Here is a 27,918-nt window from a genome sequence, read left to right as displayed (position 1 = left end):
AAGAGAGGGAGACCATGTCCAAGTTAAAACCACTAATCAGCTAACAGCATCTGCTGGATTAAAACTCATTAGATCAAATATAAAGCATAAACTAATTAACTATATGTCCAAACTGATAGTACTGTATGATACTACTGGGCATTCATACAGATAACAAGACTAAGAGGAGTTATGGCTAATGATTAAACATCTTTTGAATGAATATTAAAGGTCACATTCAGGGTTTAAGCCAGTCTTTCAAGCATAAGCAATCAAAAGCACCTGCAGTAAGGTAATCTAGGGAGGGATCATAACCCACACATCTGCTTTCTATGCCTCCCTCCACAGCATTTGATGGAGGTCACTGCCAGGAACAAGGAAAGAGGAGAGACAGTGCTACTGAGACTGCAGTGGCAATGTAATTAATACATAAATAGCAAGAGAAATCATTAGGAAATTATGTGTATAGCCAGGTCCTCACCTTCCCCTCCTCTCTCACTTGCTCACACATACATATACAGCTTCTTTCCTACTACCACTACAAGCACAACTTCATACTCCATTACATCTTTAAACCTCTTTGCTTTGTGTTAAACCCAGCCCCCCTCCATGGCAGAGGGTTGGAACTGGATGATCTTAAAGTCCTTTCCAACCCAAACCATTCTATGGTTCTATGAAAAATGGGAAAATTAAGAGGGTGTCACCAGGGAGAAAATCTTATCTTGCCAAAGACCACAGCTACTGCTCTTCTGCCTCTGCTGCTGGAGTCAGAATGTGTCACCATGAGCCAGCAGTCACACTCTGGCCTTTAGCACAGGAATGACAGCTTTGTCCATTCCTTCTTATTTGGTCTTTATCATCCTGGATAGAATAAGCATGTGTCTTGTCAAGAAGCGCTTGACAATGCAGCATATCTTATCAACTCAACGTGCATAGCTCAGGATGCGGAAACGGTTGGTATGACAGCAAGAATGAGAATTGGGAATAAGGCCCCAGACTCTATTTCTACACATGGCCCTGCAGGCTGAGTCCACACTGGGGAGGGATGGCTCCCTTTTAGTTGTCCTGGAAAATGAGAAACCTGGATCTGTAACCGTGGGTTTGGGTATCACAAAACCTGAAATTGCACTGCAGTGGGTTTGCTCCTGCACATTTCACTGGCTCTGTTTGCCAATGCAGAACTATAGTGGCTTCTGGCCAAATTCTGCTCTCACTTACACCATTGTAAAAAATAAAAGAATAAATTCCATTAAAGTCAATAAGCCACAGTGAGATTAGATACTCGTATTTTGGAAACCAGCCGAAGTTCTGCCTGGGCAACCAAAAGCAGGATTTGTCCCTCCTGCAGCAGCAAGGCTGGTGGTGCACAGCTCTCAGTGCTCCTCACAAGTGTTTCCCAGGCGACTCTAAACTCAACACCCTATTATCTCCTTGGTCATCTCTACCCAACCTGAAATGCAGCCATGCTCTGGCATGGGGAGCAGCTGAGACCCCATCACGCACCCCAAATAGCAAGCACAGGCTCATAAAATCCCTTCTGAATCTAACAGGAGATTAAAATTCCTTGGGACCCATGCAGGTCTGGAACTTAGAAAGTGCCAGGGCACACCCTCTTAGCTGGTATGTTTGTACTGCTGACAAAAAGGACTTTACAGATAGTTATATTAATTTGAATTATAGTTCCATTAATTTGAATTATTCCCTCAACATCAAGCTCCTGCACCAACAAGTTTTATCTGCGTCCCACAAAAATAGGAAAACATTACATGGATAAATTGTATTCTTAATATGTGGCTTCCCAAACACGCTAAATTCTTAAAACTAAGCTCAAATTACATTGGGTATGATGAGCTTTTCAGATAAACATAGCCACATGCTCTAAACAACACACGGAAAGAAAATACAATGATGTCATGGTCCCTACATTCCCCCTCGTCTCCTCCTCCGTCCCTGCCCCAGATAAGCCCACCCCGCAGTTATCACGATAGGAAACTATGGGCAGCAGACAGCCCTTAGTCATGCAAGAACTCCTTTTTCCACTGTGAACTTTTGAGCTTTTATCTTTAGCTGTCACAACCCTGATGCTGACTCCTGGGCATGTTGTCTTCCCCAGGGAGGTTTGAATGGGGGTGCCAGGAGCAGCCATCAGCACTCCTGGCCTCTGGCAGGGAAGGATTAACCCTCATGTGAGGGGTCTTGATGCTCAGGATGAGAGCCACGTGCTAGGTTGGAGGATGCTTGTGAAAGTCTGGGTGTGCTGGGTGAAGGAAACATCACTGAATGGGGAATAAAAGCTCTCTGCAGCATCCTAAGGTCCTTCGCGACTCTATGCTTCATCTCCCGCCAAAAAGTCAGCCCGGACCAGCCTTCAAAAGGAAACTGGAAGACAGCCATGTCCTACAGCTCCTTAATGCTTTCTCTCAGGCTGTAATGGAGGAGTCACACTGAGAGCAGGCAGGGCTCGACAGGTGCTCCATGGGGACATGAGGCTCCAGCAGTGCCACAAAAGGAGACGGTTAGCCATAAACTGCAGTCTGGATTTCAAGTTTACCCATGTGTAGCAGAGGTGTAGACCCTCTAGGTATAGACAAGAGAATAAATTCATCCCTTTATGCCTGGATATATATATCCCTGTCAGTATGGAAACACCTACTTGCCTTGGGCCATTTATGTTAGCTGAGGGTGGCATGAACCACAGAGGGCAGAGACCTGCTTCACTATGCTCACATGTACTAGAAGGGGTAAGTGGTCACACAGGGAAAAGTGGTCTTTGCCAACTTCTCAGGATGGAAGATCATCCCCATAGCACATTCATATTCCTATTGATGCAGGTAACCTCCGTACCCTACCCATGGGAGGACAGAAGTGGATGACATCTCTCAGCCAGCACACAGATGAACACATCTTTCAGACTCTAACTCCACCTAAATAGCTTAAGTGAGAAAGCATGGCATGAAAAAGCAGATCTGAATACCCAGGCTGGAAGAGCAAGGCAGCAGATTAGCTGAAGACATGGGCAAAGGCCAAACTCTGATTCCTGCAATTAAATGGCCAAGAGGAACTGGGAGAGCTGGCCAGTACGTCTGGCCAATACATTTTATTAATGGCAACACAAGCATCTGTAAGAGGGATTACAGGCGGTTGTAGCTGGCTGTTGCTAGCTCAATGTTGACATAACGTCCACCTGGCTATTTTATTTATTATTCAAAAGATCTTCCAATCATCTACCAACCCTTCGCAAGTTACCTAGAAATGGAAACTTAACAAAAAACGCAATCAAATGTCCACAGCAGGCAGATCTCCTGCAGAATCCCTCCTTGCAGTGAACAACTGCACACAGCACTTGCCCAGGATCATTTTAAAGTGGAATTCAGAACAGTTTTGAAAAGAGGAATATTCTGTTCTTTATCCTCAGCTCTCAGATGGAAGAAAATAAACCAGTTGAAGGGTAAAAAAAATAATGAATATTGGATTCTTCAGACCATCGAGTTTGGAGGCCATGAGAATTAGTTTCAGTTTGGAGAAAAAGATCAGTTGTTCAAAAGAATAATCCACAAAACTGTCCCTTTTCAAAACAACATTCTCATTCTGCAGCACTCAAAAAGGTTTAAAAATAAAAAGATTAGTAAACCAGGTGAAATATTTTACTTTAAACCCAATTTCACCTGTACCAAAACTTAACAAAAACATCCACCTGGCCCAAATTCATTGGTCCCCGCTCTGGTTTTTAGGTTATTTCCCCCCTGAGTTTCCCCACAGAGATCCTTTTTTCTCTCTGGAAATTTTGTCTAAGTGCAAGAAGACAGAGCTGGCGATTTGCACAAGACTTTGGGATATCCAGAATCACAGAAGTTCACGTGCAAACATTAAATAAAAGAATAAAAATGTACAATTTCATCCATGTGAAACCCCAGCTCCAGACAAGTGTAGGAAATTCATCACATCCCAGGTGCACGGGATATTCTCGGCACAGCCGAGTGCATGCGCACACATCCCAGATGGAAATAGCAGTGCTTTAATTCGTTTTATTTGGTCTGGTTAGGGCCTTCCAGGGATGGAGCTGTTCTGAGCTGCAGTCATCTCTCTTCATTTACTGGGCTGTAAAGCAAACTTTTCTTTCCATTATTGCTTTTCCTTTTGCAGGACATGTCACACTAGGATCATCAAAATGAGGGGACAGTCTATACTACAGCTTCTTAATTCATACCTGATAGACTGGAGGATTTTTAATAAAGATCTAAAAGTGAAAAGCATCTGAATCCACCTAATTTCTTTTTTTTTTTTTTTTTCCCAGCTAGCTAATGAAAACAAAAAGGCAGCAGGGAATTTTATTTTTCCCACAAAACAATCAATTTAATCTCCTTTGAAGAAAAGATTAATTAAACTGAGCCTACAACCAGATCCAGATGAAGCAGATCTGACTTCTCAGCACAGGCACCGCAGCTAAGTTGTCTCGGGGTCAGGCAGTCACAGCTGCTCTCTGCACCACAGCTGGAGCACGAAACTGCCTTCTCCTTGAGAAGATAATTCAATCCCTGCTGTTGCTGGTCAGGTTAAACATCAAACCCTCAGAAAAAGAGCACATTTCTGGCTCTCATGCTGCAGAGCAACCGCCCTCCGGAGGGCTGCCTCCTGGTTCAAGGGGAGATGCACAGCAAATCGCTGCAGAAGCGCTGGCCCCCAACCCACAACAGCTCAGCACAGCTGTGCAGGAAAGAAATACAAAACATGGCAAGAAACAAGCATTGACGGATGGTGGAAATTACTCAGCTGTTTTTTTTCTACAGACTGCCACGCAGGAGATACACACAGATCCCATCTTCTTCCCATGTTGCTCACTAATTTTACGAGAGCCAGAAGCAGGGTGGATTTTGCAGCCTCTAATCCCATCATGTCTGTAAAACCAGTCTGTTCCTTCACGTCTGCCTTGTTAAATGCTGTAGGAGCCTTCAACAGCCTCACTTCACCAACAGCCTCTGCTTCGGACTTAAATCGCTGCAAATTCCCCACGGTATGCAGAATGACACTTGCACTGTGCAAGTTTCCCAGGCTTAAAGGAAATTTTCCAACTTAGGGGAGCAGAAGGTATGAAATGTACTCAGCTGTTACTGTTGAATCTGGAAAACAACTTAATTTCTTTGTTTCAGCTGCTACTGCTTAAAAGATGCACGTGTCTGAGCTGTTCCCATTCCCAGCCCTACGCTATGGGAATTAAACCTCCCCACAGAAGCACTTTGGGGGAGGCCAAGCTTGGTCTATGGAGAGAAAGACCCATGGATCCATGATCACAACCTCTGATACAAGGTTCAAACACTGTTTTGGGAGAGCTTCTCCTCTAATCATTCAGAATGGCTTTTTTTCCTTGCTTACAGAGCAGGCTGTTCTGCAAAGCAAGGAGGGCAGTGCATCTACACAGACAGACAGGAGAGCTGTCAGCCATGCTCCGGCCAGCTGGACATTGGCCAGCTCTGAGCTGGAAACCATCTAATGACATGGTCAGAGCTCGCCCAGCCCTGGAAATGAGGATGCTGACCAGTGCTTCTCACTTTTCTGTAATCCAAGAATGATTAAACTTCTCCTTTTTGATGTTTTGGTTCTTGGGTTGGTTTTTTTTTTCTCCTTTTTTATTTCTTTTTTTCTTCTTTTTCTTCCCCCTTTTCCTTTTATTTTTTTTCTTTCTTCTTTTTAATATTTTCCTTCTTTTTTCCTTCTTTTTATCCTTCTTTTTTTTTTTTTTCCCCTTTTTTCCTTTTCTTTTTTCAGGCCACAAAACCATTTTGCGCAGTGGTTTTCCTAAGGAGCAATTTAAACTCAGCACATCTGGCTATGACTTGCATTTCCCCTACTCTCCCGCTCCCGTCTCATTTTATTTGGCTCAAGTTGGGGGTTTAGGGCATTGTTCTTCCAATTCTTGTATGTTCTCACCCTCTGCCCCTCAATCTTCCACAAACCCCAGGCAGCACAATATCAGCACAGCAAGGCTTCATGCAAGAGACGGACAACAGTAACACAACTTCAAAGACAACAGAGCACCAGCTGACCAAAACCAGGCATCGCTCCCGCATTTGTCCATCCCCTCACTGCAGAGGGATGGAGATTTGTTCAGCTGGATGGTTCAGAGAAAACGGGGCTGAAGGAAGCCCCACTACAGAGCTGGAGTTTCCATTTCCCACCCTCCTGTGCCTCTGCCAACAACCCACATTTCCCTAAGGAAACACCCCACTGAAGCCATTTTCCCACTCTTGCCTATCCTACCATGTGAAGGCAGCAAACAGGCTCTTCCACCACCCACTAATCCAGAAGCAAAAAAAATCCTGGTTTTCTGCATAATGACCCAGAAGTCATTCCAAGCAGACTGGCCGCACTGACATGAAATGGCAGGATCCAAATCACCTTTCAGCGTAAATGCCGACTGAGATAAAGAATTAGGAATATGTTTTAAAAGCTTATAATCAGTGTGCACACAAAAAACATACCTCACAGCTGCAAAGAGTAATGATGACAGCTATTTTCAAGCAAAGGTAGAGTTAATGTTTAATTATGACGGATGCTGCTTTTGCAGAGCAGAAGCAGGGGATCACACAGGTATCCCACTGGGATGCAAAACCAATATGAGACTCTCACAACAGAGGTTTTTCAGGAAAACAGCCCATGTGGTACAAGTGGGGATGAGTGTGGTTTTACTTTTTCTTTGCAAGAGCTTATTTGCAAATGACCAACATTAAAGGAATGTTTTATTTGTGCCAAATCCAGGGAGGGAGAACAGTGCTACCGGCCACCCTTGGAGGACTGAAAAAAGTTGTCTTAGGTTTCCAGAGATAATTGGAAATCTGGCAAATGAAGCAAAGAAAAATGCAGAGAATAAAACCAGGCCCAATCAAAATAATTTTCACTTTTGCCAGTGTTATTTAATGGAAAATTTTACATGCAGTAAAAGGACTGAATCTGACAAAGAAGGAGCTGTTACACGCATCCAATCCCTGGGAACAATCCTACACAAGCTAAACTGCCATGAATTTCATAGAATCATAGAATCACAGAATAGTCAGGGTTGGAAAGGACCTTAAAATCATCTCGTTCCAAACCCCCTGCCATGGGCAGGGACACCTCACACTAAACCATTTCACCCAAGGCTCTGTCCAACCTGGCCTTGAACACTGCCAGGGATGAAGTATTCACAGCTTCCCTGGGCAACCCATTCCAGTGCCTCACCACCCTTTACAGTAAAGAATTTCTTCCTTATATCCAATCTAAACTTCCTCTGTTTAAGTTTTAAGCTGTTACCCCTTGTCCTTTCACTACAGTCCCTAATGAATACTCCATCCCCCGCATCCCTATAGCCCCCCTTCAGATACTGGAAGGCTGCTATGAGGTCTCCACGCAGCCTTCTCCTCTCCAGGCTGAACAGCCCCAACTTTCTCAGCCTGTCTTCATACAGGAGGTGCTCCAGTCCCCTGATCATCCTCATGGCCCTTCTCTGGACTTGTTCCAACAGTTCCATGTCCTTTTTATGTAGAGGACACCAGAACTGCACACAATACTCCAGGTGAGGTCTCACAAGAGCAGAGTAGAGGGGCAGGATCACCTCCTTCGACCTGCTGCTGGTCACTCTCCTTTTGATGCAGCCCAGGATACAGTTGGCTTTCTGGGCTGCGAGCGCACACTGAAGCCGGATCATGTTCATTTTCTCGTCAACCAACACCCCCAAGTCCTTCTCCGCAGGGCTGCTCTGAATCTCTTCTCTGCCCAACCTGTAGCTGTGCCTGGGATTGCTCCGACCCAGGCGTAGGACCTTGCACTTCGCATGGTTAAACTTCATGAGGTTGGCATCAGCCCACCTTACAATTTAAGTGCCTAGCAATAGTCCCAGCAACGTGCTGCAAGATAGAAACATGAAACACAACCAGTTTTCTCACAGGTGAATACGGACAAATCATATGCCTACATTTTCTGGCTGATGACCAACATGGCCCAGTCTGAGGTACCTTTGCTCTAATTTCAGATCAAATAATCAACTGCAGCTGAGCACTGGAGCTATTAAATGTTTACTCTTGCATGTAAGACAGTGAATCAGCAGGAACAAACCCTTATGGTGGTGTTCATATTACAAACAGCATTCTCCCAACTCAGTCCTTCTTAAACCAGTAGATCAGCTCCCCCACCCTGATGCAACACCTCTTAGAATCATAGAACGGTTTGGATTGGAAAGGACTTTAAATCATCCAGTTCCAACCCTCTGCCATGGGCAGGGACATCTCCCACTAAACCAGGTTGCTCAAAGCCCTGTCCAGCATGGCCTTGAGCAACCACTCTTGGTCTATGTCAATCCCAGACTGGTTTCAGATGAGGTGTTTCCACCAGACACCTTGGTCATGCAGGACTCTGCTTTTCCATTTGCCTCAGGACCCAACTGTCAGTGTCCAGGGATGCTATAGAGCTACCTATATGTGTACAATCCCTATGTGCCATTTAATTCCATTTAGGACCTTCTCTGCTGTTCCAGCTTTCGGCTTCCAAAGGACACCTGTCTCCAGCACACCCAGTGTCACCCCTGCTGGCTTCATGTGGCTGTTTCACATACCCTGGAACATCCCAAATGACACTGAATGCCTAAATCTAGGTAAATGCACCCAGACCTTTAGGGGCAGTGAATCCCACCACATTTTTACTGCCTTCAGAACAACAGTAATTCCCGGGATTTTGTCTGAAAAAGCAGTACTTTTCATCATCTCTGCAGATGCAGCAATGCACAAAGTGAAGAGATAACATGCCCTTTCTTGTATTTCCTCAAGGTTTTGAAAGACCACCAAGTTTTATACAGCCCACCCAAAGCACAGCCTCAGAAGAGAATAAACCCAAATTACATGCAAGAAATCGTTTTTATTCAAGGCCAAATTTATTGTATTGGGTTATTTGTTCTGCTACAGTCCTCTTCCCAGAAAAGCCAAAGCTATCCAAAAATACAAAACAACAGATTTCCTTTGCCTGTGGTGAAGGAGCATTCAGAGTTTATTTTAATTTTAAAGAATTGCTTGATTAAAAAGGAACCTATTAATATACTGAGTTTTCTTACTGCATTTTAAAGGGCATTTCATGAAGGCTGGTGTTTCCTTATTGCAGCTTTTATGGAATCCAGAAAATATTTATGGTGCATCAACAGCGTGCTAAGCTAAATAGTTTTTTCCCTCTCACCCTGCCAAGATACTTGTGTGGTGATGTTTTACAAAACGGCTTAAAAGGGCTCTGATTCATGCTCATTGCAGCTCAGAGCTGGGTGGATGCAGCACACCAAGGGCCAGGCAACCCCACCAGATGTGGCTGCTTCTGCAGCACTGTCCCCATGGTTTGGGCTGCCCCGCTGGGGCAAACTGGTGGTGATTCCAGTTGGCATTAATGTCCTGGCAGGGCTGAGGTCTGATCCACAGCTCCCATCCCAGCTGCAGTAGCTAGAGAGGTCTCCCACCCCAAACCACGGGCTCTTATGGCTGCTGCGATGAACTGGGTGGGATTACAAACCTGGACCCTTTCATTATGTGTAAATGTACAGAAATACACAAGAAAATCACTCAGGAGGCCTGTTATTGGTCACCTTTCAGCAGTCCATATCCGCCAAGAAAATTATTTTCCCTAAATCACTAAGAAAAATTCACTTCAGGAAAATCTCAATACTCATGTGAAAGCACAGTCATTGTACGCTTCACTAGTGTGGAGCAGTGGAAGTGTCTTGGAAGTAGCATAAAGCTCTGCTAATAAAACCTGAATGGAAAGATCCAAATACTGGGACCCTAATTCATGAAGATGTCAATGGTTTGCTAACTGTCACTTTGTGCAACACATCATTTGAGAATACCCACACAGTTTCTTGAGCACAGATGATCTCCTACCCATGGCATGGCCAACCATCCTTTTCCCTCAGGACTCCTTGCTTATAGCAGCCACAGGTTGAAGAGTGAGACCTACAGCTCTTCACCTTCCCTGCAAGCTTATGAGGAATTTGACAGGACATCCATCAGCTGGCACTGTTCTTCAAAGTGGAATAAAACAGAGTTTTTTACCTTCCAACCATATAACTTTGCATAATAAAACTGTTTAGACTTGGAGATTTTTTCTGATGAATGCCAAATGCTCTAGAGCAGCAGCCTTCACCAGCAGATCTAAATCATGCAGCTTAAATGAAAGCCACTTTCTAATTTATGCACTAGCTTTACTTTTTTTCTAGAATCAGAGGAATATGTGAATGCACTCTGCCTACAAAAAAGGCTTTTTAAAACAGTAACACTGCAATGAGTGGAAACACAACTCTATTCCTGTTGCATCTCACTTTTTGCCCCATGTAGACATGGAAATGAAGACACTCTTCCGAGTGCTTTTATGCCGTTTTGAAGGTGTTTCAAAAAGCTTATTGCTTCAGGGTCAGCGTAGCTACTCGCCACGCTGATTTCAGTTACTGATTTTTAAGAGGCACAAATATTATTAGATGGCAAATAAATATAATTACCAGATAACTAGCACATCACTAATGCTGCAGATGTATCTTTAAGGCAAGACCATATTGTCTTATCACCGCAGGGCTCTTCAGGGAAGTACAAATCCTTATCCACTGCTCTGCAAATCCCACTCCGTTGGCAGTGCGATGCTAAAACCACTGTTATTTTCTGAGTTCCTCTTATAACCTAGATAGCACAGGAGGGGAAAACTTCCTCACAGCTTTAACATTCCTTCCAGTTGTCTCCCTAATGTTCATCCACTGGTTAACCAATACTGGAGAACCCATCAGCTGGCTGGAGTTGAGAGCTCATAGAAGGTCTTTCTGCCCTGCTGGTATTCCCAGCACACTGAAAGATATAGCAGTTTCAGAAAACAAAATGCATTTCAGTAGGGTTTACTCTCCTGTCCCATTTCTAGTGGTTTTGAGATGGGATTGTCCACATCTTTTTGGGGTCAGTGGTATTTTTAGGAAAGGGAACAGGTTCTGGTAGAAGCATGCCTCACAAAAAAGCATCATCTCCAAAATATGAGTATTGCAGTCAAGCTCCAACATACTTAGATCCATCAGGGGAGGTTCTTACCATATTACCATGTCAAAAACACGCCTTATATAGTACATTTTGAACACCTTGCACAGCAAGCTTTTATCAGTTAGATCTCAAAGTGAGTTACAAAGTAGGTCAGTGACTGCTTGACAGATGGGGAAAACAAGCTAGGGATGTGCTGCAACTTTTCCAAGGTCCTAAAAAGGGCCACTGGCACAGTCAGAAGCAAAACTCGGGTCTCCCAAATAGTTACCTCGGGCTCCTCCACTCAGTAAATGACTCTAACACTAATCCATGTCATCTCCAAAGCTCATGACTTTACAAAGTCCAATTCCTGAGTAGGTGCCAATATGGGGGTAGCAATACTGGGGATATCAACAGTGGGAGAACAGCAACTACAAGGACACTGGGATAAAGAAACTGCTTGGTAAAGTAAAAGAGGAACCTGTGCTTTTTGCAATTACCTTCACGTGAGCTCTAATACACATGTACAGCCAGAAAGGCTCTCTGTATTTAAGTTTTCCACTAAATCCTGCCCACCATATGAAGTACCACAAAGACAATATTGGTTCAAGGACAACGGTTGGTTCAGCCCTGCTGGGACATCAGGTATTTCAGACCGGTGACCCACTTGTACTAAAAAACTAAGCACATCTATCTCCCTGTCTTCAGTGGTATTTGGAGGAGTCCCATTTCCTGCATGACCCCACTTCTCCTGTCACCACTGCATGTGTTTGGTACGGAGAGAGGTAAAGGCTTCATAAGATCTCAAAACTGGTTTAACGCTGTCTCATTGACATCAAAGGCCAACTCTCACTATTTTTATTGGGAGCAGTTAGGCCACTACAAATAAATTGCAACCTAGATACTCTTTGACACTTGCCTGCACTTGTCATGGCCAGAGATGAGAGACAGAGAGTGCCAGGAAATGGAATTTCTATTGAGTTTCACAGTTCAGACATAGACACTGCAACTGCAATAAAATCTACCACGAATGCTGATGCCATCTAACAAAAAGGGCAGAGCTGAGGATGAAGAACTTAATCCAACATAACAATACGCTACATCAAAAGGAGGATTTTGTTCTGGACTGTAAGGAGACAGCACGTATTTTCCTAGTTGCATCCTGGCAGGCATCTCATCCAGTGCCTGTCCAGTACTACTTTTGCCACCAGAAGCTTCATATCAGAACACACTTGCTCATGGTAAAAGCTGACAAGAAGTCCATCAACCTTACAGATACAGTAAATGATGCTTAAGATGACTTATCTTGATTGCTCGTTAGACAGAGTTTCATGCCAAAGCTTCAGGCAGATCTAAGTTTATTCCTCATCCCTCCATGATCAAGGGCAGCCAGATATAAACCCAAAGACTGCTTTTCTCCCAATCTGGGAGCTCTGGTATGTTTGCAGACACACCAACAATAAATTAAGAGAGACCAACATGCACACAGGGCCCTATTCTCGCCTGAAACACGCCTTTTGGAATAAACTGCATTAATCTAGGTATTAAATTATGTAGATATAAGGTCATCCAATGTTCAAACTCTGCTCTCATTCAATACAGAAAAAAAATAAATCAACATAATACCTTGCTGAAACTGTAATTTGTCCTTACAGACCACAATACACACAAGTATTCAGCACGAGCCACAGCAGAAACAGATGCCAGCAGATGGTATTATCCTGAACAAAATCAATTAAGGACATTTACAGTATGTCAAAAGTGCAGCTACAAAAACAAAGTGTAGACCTGTACATCTGTTTCTTAATGAAGCCATGAGTACTTGACAGTTAGCCAATAAACCAGAAGATACAGACTGCAGCAACACCAATAATAGACAAGGAAATAGAGTATGTATTTAGATTCTTCAACAGTCACCAGAAAATACAAATGTTGAGCAGAAACTGAGTAACCAGATATTGGAAGTCCATATGTCATGCATAAATGTAGCAAAAATATAAGCATACGAGTTTTCAGTATCACAGATTTTACAAGGACTGTGATTTGCTCAGAAATTATAGTAATGGGAGTCACATGGCAATGATAAGTTAAGAAACACTATTCTCTTCCATGACATATATTTAAAAGGTTGCTGGAAACCCTGTCACCTTGTCTGAAATAAAAAGAATAGTGCTCACAATTCCCTAAAAGCTGTTTATGACATCTCTGCTGAGAACCTAGTAACATAACATGTTAAATGCAGCCAGGTACATTGATGGCATCTGGTAGAATATATAAAACATAAATGGACTGAGGGAATCCCAGAGTTATTTGTGCAGGGAACAAAAATCTTACATCCTTGAGTTCCCCATGGAGATGAGAGGTGCTAACACTTCATAGGGGGAAAAAAAGATAATCTCTTCTGTGCCACAGCTTCATTACACCACACTACTTGAGCATATTTAAAGTACTGGAACTCATTTATGGAAGAAAAGGGTCGGACCAGTGAACACCTGCTGCTGAAGATGGCATTTGGTGTCCACTCTGGTGGCCCCTGTATCTTGTTATCAGTAGTTTACTTCAGATATCCATCACCACAAACAGGGATGGGAGCGTCCTAGTCACAGTCCACTGCAACATGATGAAATGTCTAGTATTAAAGTAGATGACTCAATCACCTCCCTGTACAATGCTTATTATTTAGCTGCTGGGGAAGTCATACCAAGTTTCTCCTACATTTGCTGCCAAAGGAATAAAATATTCAGGAATATTTACATTAAGTGTTAATAAGGACTGAGGGCCAGGCTTTAAGGACTCTAGAAAAACACAGCCTTAGCACTGAAAAATACTCTGTATATTAGAGCAATTCATCATTCATTTTTACCAAGGTCAAGACGACAGTCTCATTAGACCAGAGATGGATAAATGACAAATGATCTGGTGAATAATGTCACTGCGGGCCATGTAGGACTTCATCCAAGCAGTACCACTGAAAACAGATGACTGGGTAGGGATTGTAAGGATGAAAAACATAAGGCTTTAAGAATGACATTTGTGAGAAAAAAAGCACTGCATATTTACATTTAATCTGCTTTGTAAATCGATTTTGTCATGTTACCTTGTCAAACCATTGAACAAACGGAGTAATTGCTTAAGCAGCATTGATAGAGATGTGACAGATTATTCAAGCATTGTGATTCTTTGTTCTCATATATCTCATTAAGAAATGATGATTGGTTCCATTTACAGCTCTTAAGTTGAATTCAGCAACTGCTGACACACGAATTCAACCTGGCATCCACCAGTTTTTTATTGTTCTCAGTCAGAAATTGTTTCTGGTGAAGTGGCTCTTGCAAAACCATTTCAGTTCAGTGGCTGATGATTTTTTAACGACACAAGATGGTAAAAGAAAAAATGCAACCGACCTCCCTACTGATTTATAGCATCTGTGGAATGAAAAGAATAAAACTTCTTGTACTTTGCAATGCTCCCCTTCCCCCACCTCCTTTTTGGAAGGCTATTTTTAACCTGCATCATTCTATCAAATAAATTCACAGCACATCCCTGCAAACAACTGAGTTGGTAGAAGATGCGAACCGCCCCGTGGGACATGCTCAGCCCCTTCCTCTTCTGTCCTGGACTTGCAACCTGTTCCTCCACAGCCTCGTAACTTTATATTGATGTTTGAAACCTGAGCATAAGGAACATAAAATGCTGCTATTCCAGTGTGCTGCTGAGTAGCACAGAATCTTCTTTACTCCAAACTGTGCACATCAAAGGCAGAATTTTACAGTCAATTTCAACTGCTACAAATGATTTAAGAGAAAAACAGAAGAGAAATAGGCCTGGTGGGCTCTTGTGTGTTACCCTGACTTCTGGAAGATCTATTCAGAGTGCAAAGCCAAAATACAAGGAGACCTCTAAGAAGACATTTTACAGGCATCTCCTAAAAGCAAAACTTTGAAGTATTTTTGCTACCAATCTCCCTATCTTCCATATTTTGCTTTAGCATTAAAAGTACCAGAACATCTAAACCATTGCCATGTCGCAAGGGGTGCTGCTTAAATAACAGCAGAAAAGGGAATTGATTACAGAAGCTTATGTACCACCACCACAATGACATTAGCAAGGTGGGTTTTTAATCGACACAACTTGACAAGCCGTAACAGTACAGGACCAGAGGGCAACAAGCACTTGCCATAACCCTGAAGGCAGTGGTGCAGACCAGAATTAAATGTGGTCAGTGAAGATACTTCGGTCACGCCATTGACAGAGGGGAAACCCCTCACAGGCTATCTGAGACAGAGCTCCTAACACCATGCGCAATGTTAGTAATTCACCCTGCACTTTGCTGTGGTCATGTCTGCACCCAAAAAGCTCTAACAGATTCCATCTGCTCCACAACACCTTCATTTTTCCCACATGAGGGGTGCTTTATCTAAACAAATAAAGGCCTTAACTGACCCAAAGGAATACACTTTGCTGTCTTCCAGCTGTGCTTCCCAGATGTGCACACCTGCAGGATGTGACTACGGCACTGGACAAACTGATGGGTTTGTGCATATTTAGACAGGAGATGGAAAGCAGTGATTCCATGTAGCAAATGTAACATGAACGTGGAGAAGAGGAAAAGAAAGGACCATCAAATTCTTCCTTCTTATTTGACGGGGCTCACCCCCATTAGCTAATTGAACAGCTCCTGTGTAAATATTAGGCAAAGTGAGCATTTTCCTTCTGATATTTGAGTGGACCTACCAGAAGTGTCTCCGAAATGGAGTTAGAGGGACATCACAGAGCCAATACTGCCTCTGAGAGCTTCCCATGAACTCTAGTTACAAACTCAGTAAGGTCAAAAGCCGCCTATTTCACCAGCTGTGAAGCACTACCAAAGTCATCCCTGCCAGAGATGACAGGCTGGAGGAAAGCCACTACTCCCCTTCTAAGCACTGAAAGCAACTGACTGGTGAACAAGAGTAGAAACACAGACCCACACCTATGAATTCTTGCAGCTGTGTATCTCATGAACAAGCAGAGGGACCTCACTGCCTCTAGATTAAATAAAGCTAAAAGCACCCCATTTAGATGGGTTTGTCTTGGCATTTACCTGTAGCTGAATCCCATTGCTCTGCTTTGCCCCAGACCTCCCTCTTGGCTTGCACTCCTCAGTGCAGCTCCATTCAACTGCAGAATGAGTATGCTCTAAGCTTTACTACTGGCTATGTTCTCTGAGGAGTGCCAGAAGGGCACATGTTTGCTTTCTGGACACAAACCATCTCAGCTGTAACTCAGTCATCTTAGAATCACTTTATTTTCTTTCCATGAAAAATGTAAGATTCATCAGAGAAACTCATTCAATGCAGTTGCCTACAAAGCTCTGTAACATTCTTTTTCAGGCTCTCTGAAGAGCACAGGGTTTATATCCATCACATGAATTACATGGCTACAGACAGGAAATTTAGTCAGTAAAATTACCCCAGATACACTTCATCATACCCAAAAGCAGAAGCTTCCCTGCAGCCTGCAGTACCTGTAAGTCCTGTGTCTATGTGCTTTTGAGAACCCTGGTTTTTTTTCAGCTTATTTCTGGTACATTCTCCCCCAGCTAGATGCTGGGGGAGCCTCCTGCTTCCTAAAACACATAAGCCATAAGTCAAATCTGTGACATAAGTCATTTCCCTTTTTTCTAAGTTACTCCTCTTGTACCCCAGTGCCTGGGTCATTCAGCCAACAGAAGTCACACCATTATTCTGCTCCATAAATGTTTTTATCTAAGCACCTTCTCGTGGTTCATCAAGCAACTTGGCTAACAAGCCACATGTTGTTTGATTCCTTCTTCTCTCCTTAAAGAAAGGCACACAAGTGCAGCAGTCATCTAGTAGGGCTTTTTGTGCTGCTTTGTGGGCGTGTTTTTAATGTCTGGGAGCATTTTCTGTTGGGAAGGAGAGCTTGTTTGCTTTGCAATATTCAGGTTGCTATGTAATTATGCTAGAGAAGGTATCTCAAATACCACGGCCTGGACTCAGAGGAGGAGGTGGTGTCTTTATGATGAGCAGCAGCAGCAGCCCATGGAGAAACTCAACAGTGTCAGATCTTCCCCTCAAAAACATTGTGTCTCTTGTACAAATAAATTACACCCCTATGGCAAGAAATACCATTGTTGCAGAGGCATGAGGCTGGTGATGATGGGATGGGATGAGGATCCCAGAGCTTTAGATAGTCTTTCAGCTACTTCAGGCCACCGCTACAAAGTGTCCTGAAGTAAAAGACAAAGCCTTTGAACCTGTTCAGGTATTCTGCAGGAAAACAGGGTAGGGAGCATGAAACAAGTTTAGTTCACAGGATCTTCTGCGCATACCAAGCACTCTGCTGTGCCTGAAATCTCTCAAATCCTGCAGGCTTCATGGCTGGGCACATTGCAGTGATTTACTTATGCTGAGAAGCAGAAGTGGGAGGAAATCTCCAGGCCAACTCAACCTAACAGTGAAGGATTACCCAGGGATGCTCCAGTCTCTCAGCTACAGATGAATTTGATTAGCAACCTGTGCCTTTCCCAGAGGAGTCTTCCACATGGCTGCAAATCCTCTAAGTGCTCTTCTTCCTCCCTCCCCCAGCAACTTCCCATGTTGTTTGTGTTTTTCTGTGTCATTTCAGTTTTTCCACTGTTTTTCTTCCAATAGTTTCCCTCATGTCAACCCTTGCCCATCACAGGGGGGGTGACGGGGTCACAGCTAATGAGTTTGGTTGGAAAGCTGAAGCCTGGTTGAAAACAGATCCCTTGAATTATTTAAACCAGGCTGAGAGGATGGGATCCCACTGGAGAAATCCCACATTGCCCCAAGAACCACCTGGTCTGCTCCAACTCTTTTCAGCTCTGAAAAGACTGCAATTACTCCAAGCACCTAAGAAACAACACAGTAATAAAGCGCTTGCGCTGCTCCCAACAGCATACAGACAGCACTTTGCATCTTCAAACCTTAACTAGTGAAAACTAATTATATGTGATGACCATGGGTGAATCACATATAAATACGTACTTTTTGAAGACAGCGGTGCTGACACAGTGCCTGCTATTAAAAGAAGCAGGACAATCTACTGCATAACACTGGAGTTAACATTCAGGCTCAGCTCTGGGTTTACAAGTGACACACTTTCTTGTCTTTAACAAAACTGTTAGCATTTTTGCCTCATTTATTTAGAGTATAACTCCTTCTGGGTGCAAACAGTCTTTTACTCTGGTGTTTGTAATAGTCCTAGCTCAACAGCGCCTGATCTCATTTGAGGCCAATAAATGACACAGTCATAAAAGCCCCAAGTATTTTAGACCCTTCACATTTCACTTGCTAGTGTCCAACCCTCAAATACACACCAGCTTTTCAGCCTTTGCAAATCTACATTTAAGCATGAGAAGCTGTGCTGTTTTATTTTGTACTACCCTCAAAAGTCCATCCATTTCTGTGACAAGCAACCATAGCTGGTGGAAGGAGGGTGGCCATATTTCTCAAGTGCACTTGCCATCAGGTCAGCAGGCAAGCTTTAAACACTGCCCAGGTAGAACACACCAATGTCACAGAATGACGCTGCAGCACAGGAGATACTTGTCCTAAGGGAGATACTTGTGACATCTGAGGAACCCTTCATTTGGAGCTCTGAGGAAGACCTGCAAACCTTCATACCCCACAGCTGACAAATGAGGATGCTACTACTCTCCTTACCCTCCAAACTGCCACACCAACCCTCACCAAAACAAGCACAGAGGTTAAAGGCTCCTGGACCTCAGACTTTCCATGGCTCCTGACCTTGATTTATTCCTGTCTGCCACAGATGAAACTTCTATGTTCTTTATACTCTCACAACTGAGCATCGGATCTAAATCTCAAAGCTTGTGTGCCCAAATTCTGGGCACTCAGGCTTATAAAAACATACCTTCAAATACTCAGCATAAATTAGGGAGATAGATAAGAGCAGGACAATGACAAGAACACAAGAATCCTTAGTGAACTGAAGTTCAAAGGCAAAGGGTCTAGGAGAGACATGCCATACATAGTGCTGCACCTTATTGCTGCTGATGGCAAATGATCGTGTTAATTTGCATTATTAAAAGCACCTCTCTTTCATTCCTCCTGGAAACTGTAAGAAGACTGAAACTGTTTAGTTTATCTCCATTTGGGAATATAAGAAAATCAACAACAATCCTCAGTAGATGGAAGCCAGCTTGTTTTCTCCCAAGCGCTTCTCCCCCTGCAGCTCTTGAAAAAGGTATTTTAAGAACTATCTTCATGGCTGTGTAGTCCACTTGTCCAAAATGTTGATATTTTAAATGTGACATTTGACACTGCCCAGGAAGAGAGCAAGCAAAATCAGTGATCTAGTATTACAGGGGACCTCCAGCCCTGTGCTTGGCTGTTCTACACACAGATCAGATCCAAAACAGAGCTTCCGAGTAGCTTTCTCTTATAATATCCAGTGTTAAAAAAAATAAGAAAATCCCTAAAAAAGGCTTTTTACTCAGAAAAAAAAAAAAAATCTGCTACAGAGTATTATTTTAATTGAACCTCATACAATCTGTCTGGTGAGTAATTCTGGCATAAAACTTAATATACAGATTTCAACATGAAAACATCAGCGAAAGGCCTTGAAAAGTTTATTAACAAACTGTTATTTATAGTTATCTTTTTAAAATACGATTGACACAACATTCAGAGGCAAATTACAGGAACCGCCAAGTCGGGCAACAAAAAAACATCAGTGTTAAGACTTGATAGAAAGTTTTAAGGAACAGTTTGATACCCTCATTCCTAAGCCATTTGTCATTCATGAGCAGCCCAATCGCACACATGTTTGCAAATTATTGTTATTGTTGTTAGTTATTATTCACAGAAAAGCACTGACAAGTAAGATGGTTTGAATTCCAATGAAAGTGATAGATCGCTGCCCCAAGAAACTTTTTATCCCTCCTTCTACTCATTACCTGTTTATTAACAGTACCCGTTTAGTTCCAACTTGTTTTCATGCTATCTAAAATGACTAGAAAATTAGGTCCTATTAAGTAATCATGAATATAAACTGTGACTCACAGGTTAAGTGAATACCATTACTGGCAATAAATTCAGAACCCTATTATAAATGTTTGCTGTTGTCAAGTGAACCAAAACAATACAACTTTATTCAATATTAATTGCACCCTTGGATGCTTGAACGGATTAAATAACTCCAACTAATATTCTGCACATAGTCAGGAGAATTGTGGACTGCAACAAATTGAGGTCGATCACCAAGGTAGAGAGAAAAAGAGACAAAAAGGAAGGAAAAAATACAGAAAGAGATATTTCAGCTCCTATGTGAAAGCAGATGGAGGGTGAAGGAAGCAGACAGGCTGTTCCAGATGGCGGGAGCGGCGGCGAAGAAGGCTCTCACACCCACTGTGTTGTGGCTGTGATGGGAAGAATAGACTTTTGGTTAAAGGATTACTATAGGGCTCAAAAGAGTTGGGTTTAATTCCATCCACTACCTCTCCACCAGGTCTTCAGACCCTCTAGGTTTGCCTTGTTGCAATCTTTAGGGTATCAGCTACCTCTGCAGCTGACAAAAAACACTTTTATTCATGCTTTGCCCTCAGCTCACACAAAGAGCAATTGCAAACTCAATACTGGTTATACTGAGGTCCTGAGTAGTAACACACTGAGTTTTGGCTTAGGCAAGGATCACATTTTTCTCAGCCCTGAGCAAAAAATTAGGGGGGAAAAAAAGCCCAAATTCCCTATTCCAAAAATCTTACTGTCACCCTGACGGTCAAGCACACTTCTTGGCTGCACAGGCATGCAGGTAACCAGGTATCCTCCAGCAGCAGGGAACTCAGACACTACAAAAATGCACTTGGAAGAGAACAGCCACAGGAAAAAGAGATAAATCAGGGCAAAAAGAGGTAAGGCATCAAAACGAGTAGAAAATAAGGCTCATGAAGAAAGAGTGAGCACTTATGTGAGCTGACAACACAGCAAACTGGGCGTCTCCAAAATGATGTGTTTATCTGAAAGCTTTTGATTGATGAGTATTTTGCAATCTTATTTTCAGACAACGAAAGAAAAATGACCTTTATGTTACACTGTTGCCTCAAATGAGCACTGTCCAAAACACACATAAGCCACACTTGAGAGCTGTCAAAAATCCCTCCTTACCAAAGGCTGCAGACTTTTTCCCAATCCTCTCCATCAGCCTTTAAATCCGTTGGCCATCTTGCTTTTCTTTCTTTGTCATTTCAATTCCAGCTGAACACTCAAACCTGTTATTTTCTGTAACTGTTCAAGAAAGACCAACAATCTATGTTACAAGATACTACAATTCATGTTGCAGATAGTAGGGACTCACTATTTTTAAGCCTCCAAGATCATACTGGATAGTAAACTATGTCACATGATAGCGAACTTAGCTTAAAACAAACGTGTCACCTTAAATGAGCCCTAACAGTAATTTCCTCCTTGCCCTGTATAAAGTACACAAACTAAAACATCTGAGTTGTTTCACAGTGTTAAGTTAAACATTAACACCCGGACCTCAGCCTTCCCTCCTCCTCCCACAGATGCTAGAAGCGTGCTGTAGGTACCATGAACCTCCTAACATGAATTATCTCTAACTCCACATGGTTTTGATGGTAAGATTCCCCAAGTTACAGATCTGAAGGTCAGAAATGACCATGAAACATCTCCTTCTGTAAACATGAACAAGAGGCTCTTTCCTGGTGACTCCTGCATGAATCCCAAAAGCTTTCAGATGGCAAAAGGATTTCTCCCAGCAAATCATCCCAGAGGAGATGGGAACCACTCGCCTTCATAGTTTGCTTGAGTGGTTCATCAGCCTTCCCCCTGAAATCACGTACCTTAACTTCAGCCCTTTGGCTAAGGTTATATTCTTCCCTGAGGACACTTTTCAATATGATGTTTCTTCAATGCAATTTAACAAAAAAACACTGAACTGAGGACAGGATGAAACACTCTAACAGAGCCACTGCTGCCACACTGGGGTGTTGTAAAAGAGAGGCAGAAATTGCTGGCAGTGTCAGCAGAAACACAAAAATCAGACAGACTCTTCAATCTTCACAGGGGGTGCGGAGCCAGAGGAAGCACACCAACATGTTCCTTTACATCTTGAGAATTTCCAAAATCAAAAGGGAAAAACAATTGAGTAATTTGCATAAAGCCTCAAGCTAAACAGTGATGTTTCACTGTGTCTAACCCAACACAAGTGTTTTTGGCACCCTGTCGATGAGAAGGGAAGATCTTTGACCAGAGACAAACAGATCTTGAGCCTTATGGTACCTCCCAGCACCTCCTCTCTACACAGCAACTCAAATGCATAGGGTACATCCACCAGGACCTGTCCTACCACAAGCATCTTCTTAGATGGTGGAAGTCAAGGCTGACTGCCTGGACTGAGGCAGGTCATCTCTAGTAGGCTTGTCCCCATGAAGGTCTGAGCAGCTGAGAACAGATGAGAGCATGAGGTGGGCCACCTCATGAAAAGCCTGAGTGTTGGTGTGAGACTGCATGCAGGGGAAGATACCAGGAAAGATGTGAGAGGACAAGAACACAGGAGACAGCACATAAGAGTTTGTGACAATGTGTGTGTGAGAAAGAAAATAGATGTGAGAGCAGTTCATGGAGTTACTTCATTCCACAGCATGAACAAGCACAGATGGAAATGTAGAAGAGCCATGAACAGTACCAGGAACCCATCAAAGAGGAAGAGTATGGTGGAGACACAGGACATAGATGAACCAAACATTACAGTAGAGCTCCTGAGAAGAACAGAACCATATGTAAGTTTTCTCTGTACCGTATTTTAGTATTTAGTATAAAATACTAAATAAATACTTTGTTTAGTATTTTAGGAAAGTACTGGAGTAGTGTATTTGTCTTCCCACCCAGCTCTTACCACGTTGTGGTACCCATACAACACTGTGTTATCATGACTAAGCTTTCAGGAAACCACCGCATCACTTTTGAGGACAGCACCAATATTTCCATAGTTACTAAGCTTCAGCCTTTCTAAATATTCTAGCTTCATCATAACTCTAATGTCAAGAAGGCCTACGACAGACACCTTAGAAATGTGGGGCTGATCTGATTAGGCAGACCAAACGATTGTAGGCTTTCCTCTTTAGCTGGTGGATGACATGGTGTATCTCGTTACTTCATGAAACGTCAAAAATTGAGGTTTAAAATGCCTTAGACAAAATACCATTTAAATAAGGAGGAAAAAACATATATTTCGGTGGTCACTCCTTGGCACATTCCTGCTATTGTGAAAGTTCACATCTCACAAGGGCTGGGGCAGAAATCCCCCTCTCCAGGCCTGCAGATTGAGTAGAGCTACAACAGGTAAATTTGCGGAAACATAGAAGGATAAGCAGTTAGATAAATCCTATTTTTTCCTCAAGCCCACCTGTCTTGACTTGGATAGGACTATAAATTGCATCAGCTGAGGATATGGCCCACTGCTGTGATTTTAATTTATCCTTGATTTACTTTGTGAATTCTTCTTAGCTTTTTTTTCAGGATCTGTAATTTCGCTTTCAATGGCGCAGTAGTGAACAGGTTGAGTTTCAAGGAGAGAGACCTTCCAAACCTACACATGTAGAGTTCATCACCATGTTCCTGCAGTCCTGCATGGACTGGCACCACCAAACTGCAGCAGCCCAAGAATGGATCATTATATATATTTTATATAAAATAATATGCAAAGTATTTTTAAATTACATTTTCTTGTTTAATATTACCAAAATATTTTGTTGACATGCTGGTATCTGAGAGATTGCAGCCACAAACTAAGATTGCACATGCTTAGAAAACGTGTAAATGCAGAACAGAGTAAATACACGTCCAAGTACCACCTGAACCAGCCCCTGCCTTGCTGATAAAGGCTTTAGGAAAACACTACTGCCCAAGAGCATTGAGCAGAGCAAACAACACAGACCTCAGCCATTAAAGGAAGCAATTCTTTGAGTGGAAAAAACTTGTTTTCTTACACATGGAGATGACATCCAATTCAAGATGCCTATTTCAGTATCAGGGTGGCTGGACATGATTTAGAGGCACCTGTGAATAATTGTTTCCAGCTCTGGAAGAGAGAGCTGGTACTCATTAGCGGTTCCTTGAAGCCCAAATGATATCATGATTAACTGAACTGGGATCTTTTTAATAATTCCAGCAGTTTCAACTCTCCCTTGTTAAAAATCTGCTGAAAAGTTTTCATTCAGTTTAAAGACTCCTCTCAGAGAACAAATCATCCATAGATTGTACACACGGATTTAACATTCACAAATCAATGCACTTGAAACAGAGTATGTTTTTAAAGTTTCTCTTTCACTTTCTTCCCTGATTTAATGCTTTTCTTTCTTCTAACCAATTTTACCTCAGGCATTTAAAACTGCTGCATGAAAAAGGGCTGCTTTTCTGTTAGAAATGCTTTTAGCACTTTGGCACCCTGAAATGGAAGGTGGCAGAGAAATGCAAAATACAGCTACAACACTAATCCAGTACATCTCATCTGACACACCAAGGTTTTCACTTCAAGCCCACCCATGCTAGAGAAAAATCTATTAGAGGGTGAGATCAGCCGACGGCTGTCCAACACGGTTCAGCATTACAGTGCAGGAGGAATCAAAGCCGATTTTATCCCTCCTCCTAAATAATGCCAGAGGAAAACATTTTGATCCAGATGCTTTGAAGGTATTTAGACTTTTGCTTAGCTCCTATTTAAGTACTTTACTGTCAATAACTCAGGATGTGTCCCATCTCCTGCACTCTGTACATCTGCTACTTTAGTCAGTGAACAGACCTTCAATGCCTTCAGTGGGAATGGAACAAGTACTTTAATGATTTGCTCAGTGATGGCCTAAATCTTTAAGCAGTTTCACACCCCAGTAAGTTACACCAGAGCTGGTAGGAACTGCAGGTGCTACGCTGGTGGGTGGCCAAGGACAGAACCAAAACTCAGATTCAAATCTCCTAATTATCAGCCTGCTCTCTGAAACTAAGGAATGCACAACTGATGTGTAGGCTGATAAATGCACATACATTCATAATGAATATGGTTATGTCTGGAAAACAGCTCTGTTTTCTGTACACAGGCACAGGTCTGTGATCCAGGGAGTTTCATTTTCTAAAACTTTCCAGATTGACAAAGTCAAGTTTAAGAATTTCACTGCTTCAGATCTAAGGACTTACTAACCCAGTGGTGAGGCTAAGACAATGGTTAATAGTTTGAGACACTAATTGACCATATTTAATGAATTTAATTTGTAACAACCATGCTAATATCCATAACTATTAACTCTGATCAGCTTTACCTTCCTTGGGACCAACACCTGCTCCCATTAACTTCAGTGGGATACAGATCAAGGCCACATTAATCCTTTCTGGACCTCTTCAGTGGCACAAATTAACCCTTGCAGATGGCTTCATACACAACAATCAGGAAGATGACAGAGTTGAAGAACGGAAACCACAGCAAACTGTCCTGCTGCTCTAACAAATCTAATCACATTAAGACTTTCCTCCTCAACACTCCTCTCAGGAAGGGAACTGCATGCCTAAGGTGACAAGCAGGGCCACACCTCTCCTGGCATGGAATTCTGACAGCAAAAATTTGATGAAGGTGATGAGAACACACCATAACACTCAGTTCTTCTGCTGCACTTCTCTTCTCCAAAGACCTGGGCAGACGTGCATTTGATTTGCTAAGTCAGTGTTTTTCTATGTGCTTGTCACAACAGAGTTGTGTGACCCACCACCTCCATATTAAACCACCAGCCTGATTCTTACTCACAGCCTGTTCATAGGAAATCAGTGAGCCCACGAACCAGAAATACTCTGTTTATAGGGAGCCCTCCCTTGGAAGCAGAAAGAAACTAAACTATTACAGTCAAAACTTGTTCCACAGTATTTTGAAAGTGGCACGCAGAGTATGAAAAGCACTACTCGGGATTAACAACGCATCGGTTTGAGACGTGCTTCAAGTTGCAATTAAGGCAGGAGGGGCAGAGCAACGAGGGGGATGCCCAAAACAACCGAACTTTAATTACAACATACATATGTACAGAAGCCTATATGCTTACTTCCTTCAGCGCTCCCGGCTCTCTACCTCTACAATATCCTATAAGGGAAAATTTGTTTTAACAAAAATAAAACTCTCCGTTCAGCCAAAAAAGCACCAGCCAGCACCCCGCTCCCTTGCACCATCTGTGCCTGTTTATTCTCAGCCTCCTGAAAAAAAAAACCCACAACTCTTAACGTTTTACTAATCTTCATGCCCCGTCACTATAAATAACAGAAATAAACCCCAACAACCGTTAAGACATCCAATCCACTCCGATTATTTCTGCTTGTCTGTCCACGAATAGATGCAGCCATCGGCTTTGGGGGAGAGCGTGCAAGTCAGACCGCATTTATTTACAATTGCACTACCAAGAAGAAGCCTTTCCCCATCTCCTCGCCCAGTTAATATTTTCAAACACTTTTTTTGCCCTTTTTTTTTCTCTTTTTTGGGGGGTGAGGAGGGGTGTCAGCCCCGCTCCTGCCTCATTATATATATATATACATATATATAGTTGTCTGTGTTTCCAGATCACCCTGACTTCTTGCTCGGATGGATGAGCAGTGCGCGGAGCAGCACCAATGCGTGCACACAAGGACATACAGACACACAGACAGACAGACACGCACCCACCCGCAGGGGACCCCGCGCATCCCCGCAGGGAAGGGACACCACCACCGCCCTCCACCCCCCGCAGCCGCTCCCCGCCACTTACGTCCCCAGCGTCTCCTTGAACTCGAAGATCTTCTTGATGTCCTCCGCTTGCTTCTTCCAGGAGCCGCCACCGTCCCCGTTCTCCCGGGCCATGGCCACGGCGCGCAACCCCGGGCAGCCCCGCGGATGCTGGCGCGAGCGGCACCGAGCCGTGCGCGGCTTTTGCTTTCTCTTCTGCCGCGGCGGCGGCTGCTGCTGCTGTTGCTGTTTCTTCTTCTTCTTCTTCCTCCTCCTTCTTCTCCCCTTCCTTCCCCTCCTCACACTTCCTGCCCGCCGCCGCTTTTATTTCCTCCGCGCTCCGGCGGGCTCCGCTAGTGCCACTTTTCCTGGGCTATTTCCTACCAACTTTCTCTGCCGCCCCCTCCTCTATCCCCTCTTTCCCCTCCTCCGCACCGCCCCGCGGAGTCACTCGCGGGGTTCCCCCGTCCCTCCCTCTTTCCGCACCCTGCACAGCAGCTGCGCGCAGCCTGTCGGGGTCACTTTGGTTCCTGATAGACCCACCCAGCGAAAAAGTCCCTTTTGTTTTTTTTTTTCTCTTTTTGGGGGGAGGGATACCACTGTTTTCTTCCCCACCCCCCTTGCGGGGCCCCGGGGGATGCTCAGCCTCCCGGCCGCGGAGCGGTGCGGAGCGGCGCGGAGCGGCGCCGCCGGTACCGCGGGCGCAGCGGCTGTGCGCGGTTGTTATGGCAATGGGAGGAGGAGGAGGAGGAGAAGGAAGAGGAGGAGGAGGAAGAAGGAGGAGGCAGCCCCGCCGCTGCTCTGCTGCCTGGCGCTGCCCCTCCTGACTGAATGACTGAAGATAATTCGCATTGCACCAAAACCGCGCACGTCAAACGGGAGGGGAGGGAAAGCGAAGAGGGGGGGAAAAAGGGAAAGCAAGGGGAAAAAAATTTAAAAAGCCACACCACAAGCGGCCGCGCTGCCTGGATGGGCGCTGCGCGGCGCTGCGCAGGGATGCGCCGGGGTGCGCGGAGGTGATGGTGCCAGCCTGCCTCGCGCACACACATACACACATTCCTGGGATGCAAAACCTCGCCCCTTCTCACGGACCCCCCCTTACCCAGCACCATCAGAGAAGCAAGGGGCATCCAAACCCCAGGGTCACCCCCTTGAGCAGCACCAAGCCCGGAGGCAGGTGTATGGGCACTGTGTAGCCTTG

General features: G+C 43.7%; 1 protein-coding gene across 4 annotated transcripts in view; it reads right to left on the bottom strand.

The window, feature by feature from the left end:
- The window catches only part of CAMK1D (calcium/calmodulin dependent protein kinase ID), a 222,555-nt gene extending 195,000 nt beyond the window's left edge, over positions 1-27,555 (bottom strand). For 2 of the 4 annotated variants that reach the window (XM_061467236.1, XM_061467237.1), the window contains exon 1: positions 26,761-27,553. In XM_061467236.1, coding sequence (XP_061323220.1) covers positions 26,761-26,852 — 92 coding nt within the window. In that variant the 5' untranslated portion in view covers positions 26,853-27,553. Of the gene's footprint in view, positions 1-26,760 lie in introns of all 4 variants that reach the window. The other 2 variants (XM_061467239.1, XM_061467238.1) reach the window with 2 other exon arrangements.
- Between the last annotated feature and the right edge of the window lie 363 nt (positions 27,556-27,918).

This window comes from Pezoporus flaviventris, unplaced genomic scaffold (assembly GCF_033815535.1).
Source record: "Pezoporus flaviventris isolate CSIRO_AGI_PZ_B2104156 unplaced genomic scaffold, CSIRO_AGI_Pfla_v1 ptg000045l, whole genome shotgun sequence".
NCBI lineage: Eukaryota > Metazoa > Chordata > Aves > Psittaciformes > Psittacidae > Pezoporus > Pezoporus flaviventris.
This window is presented reverse-complemented; position numbering and strand designations above follow the sequence as displayed.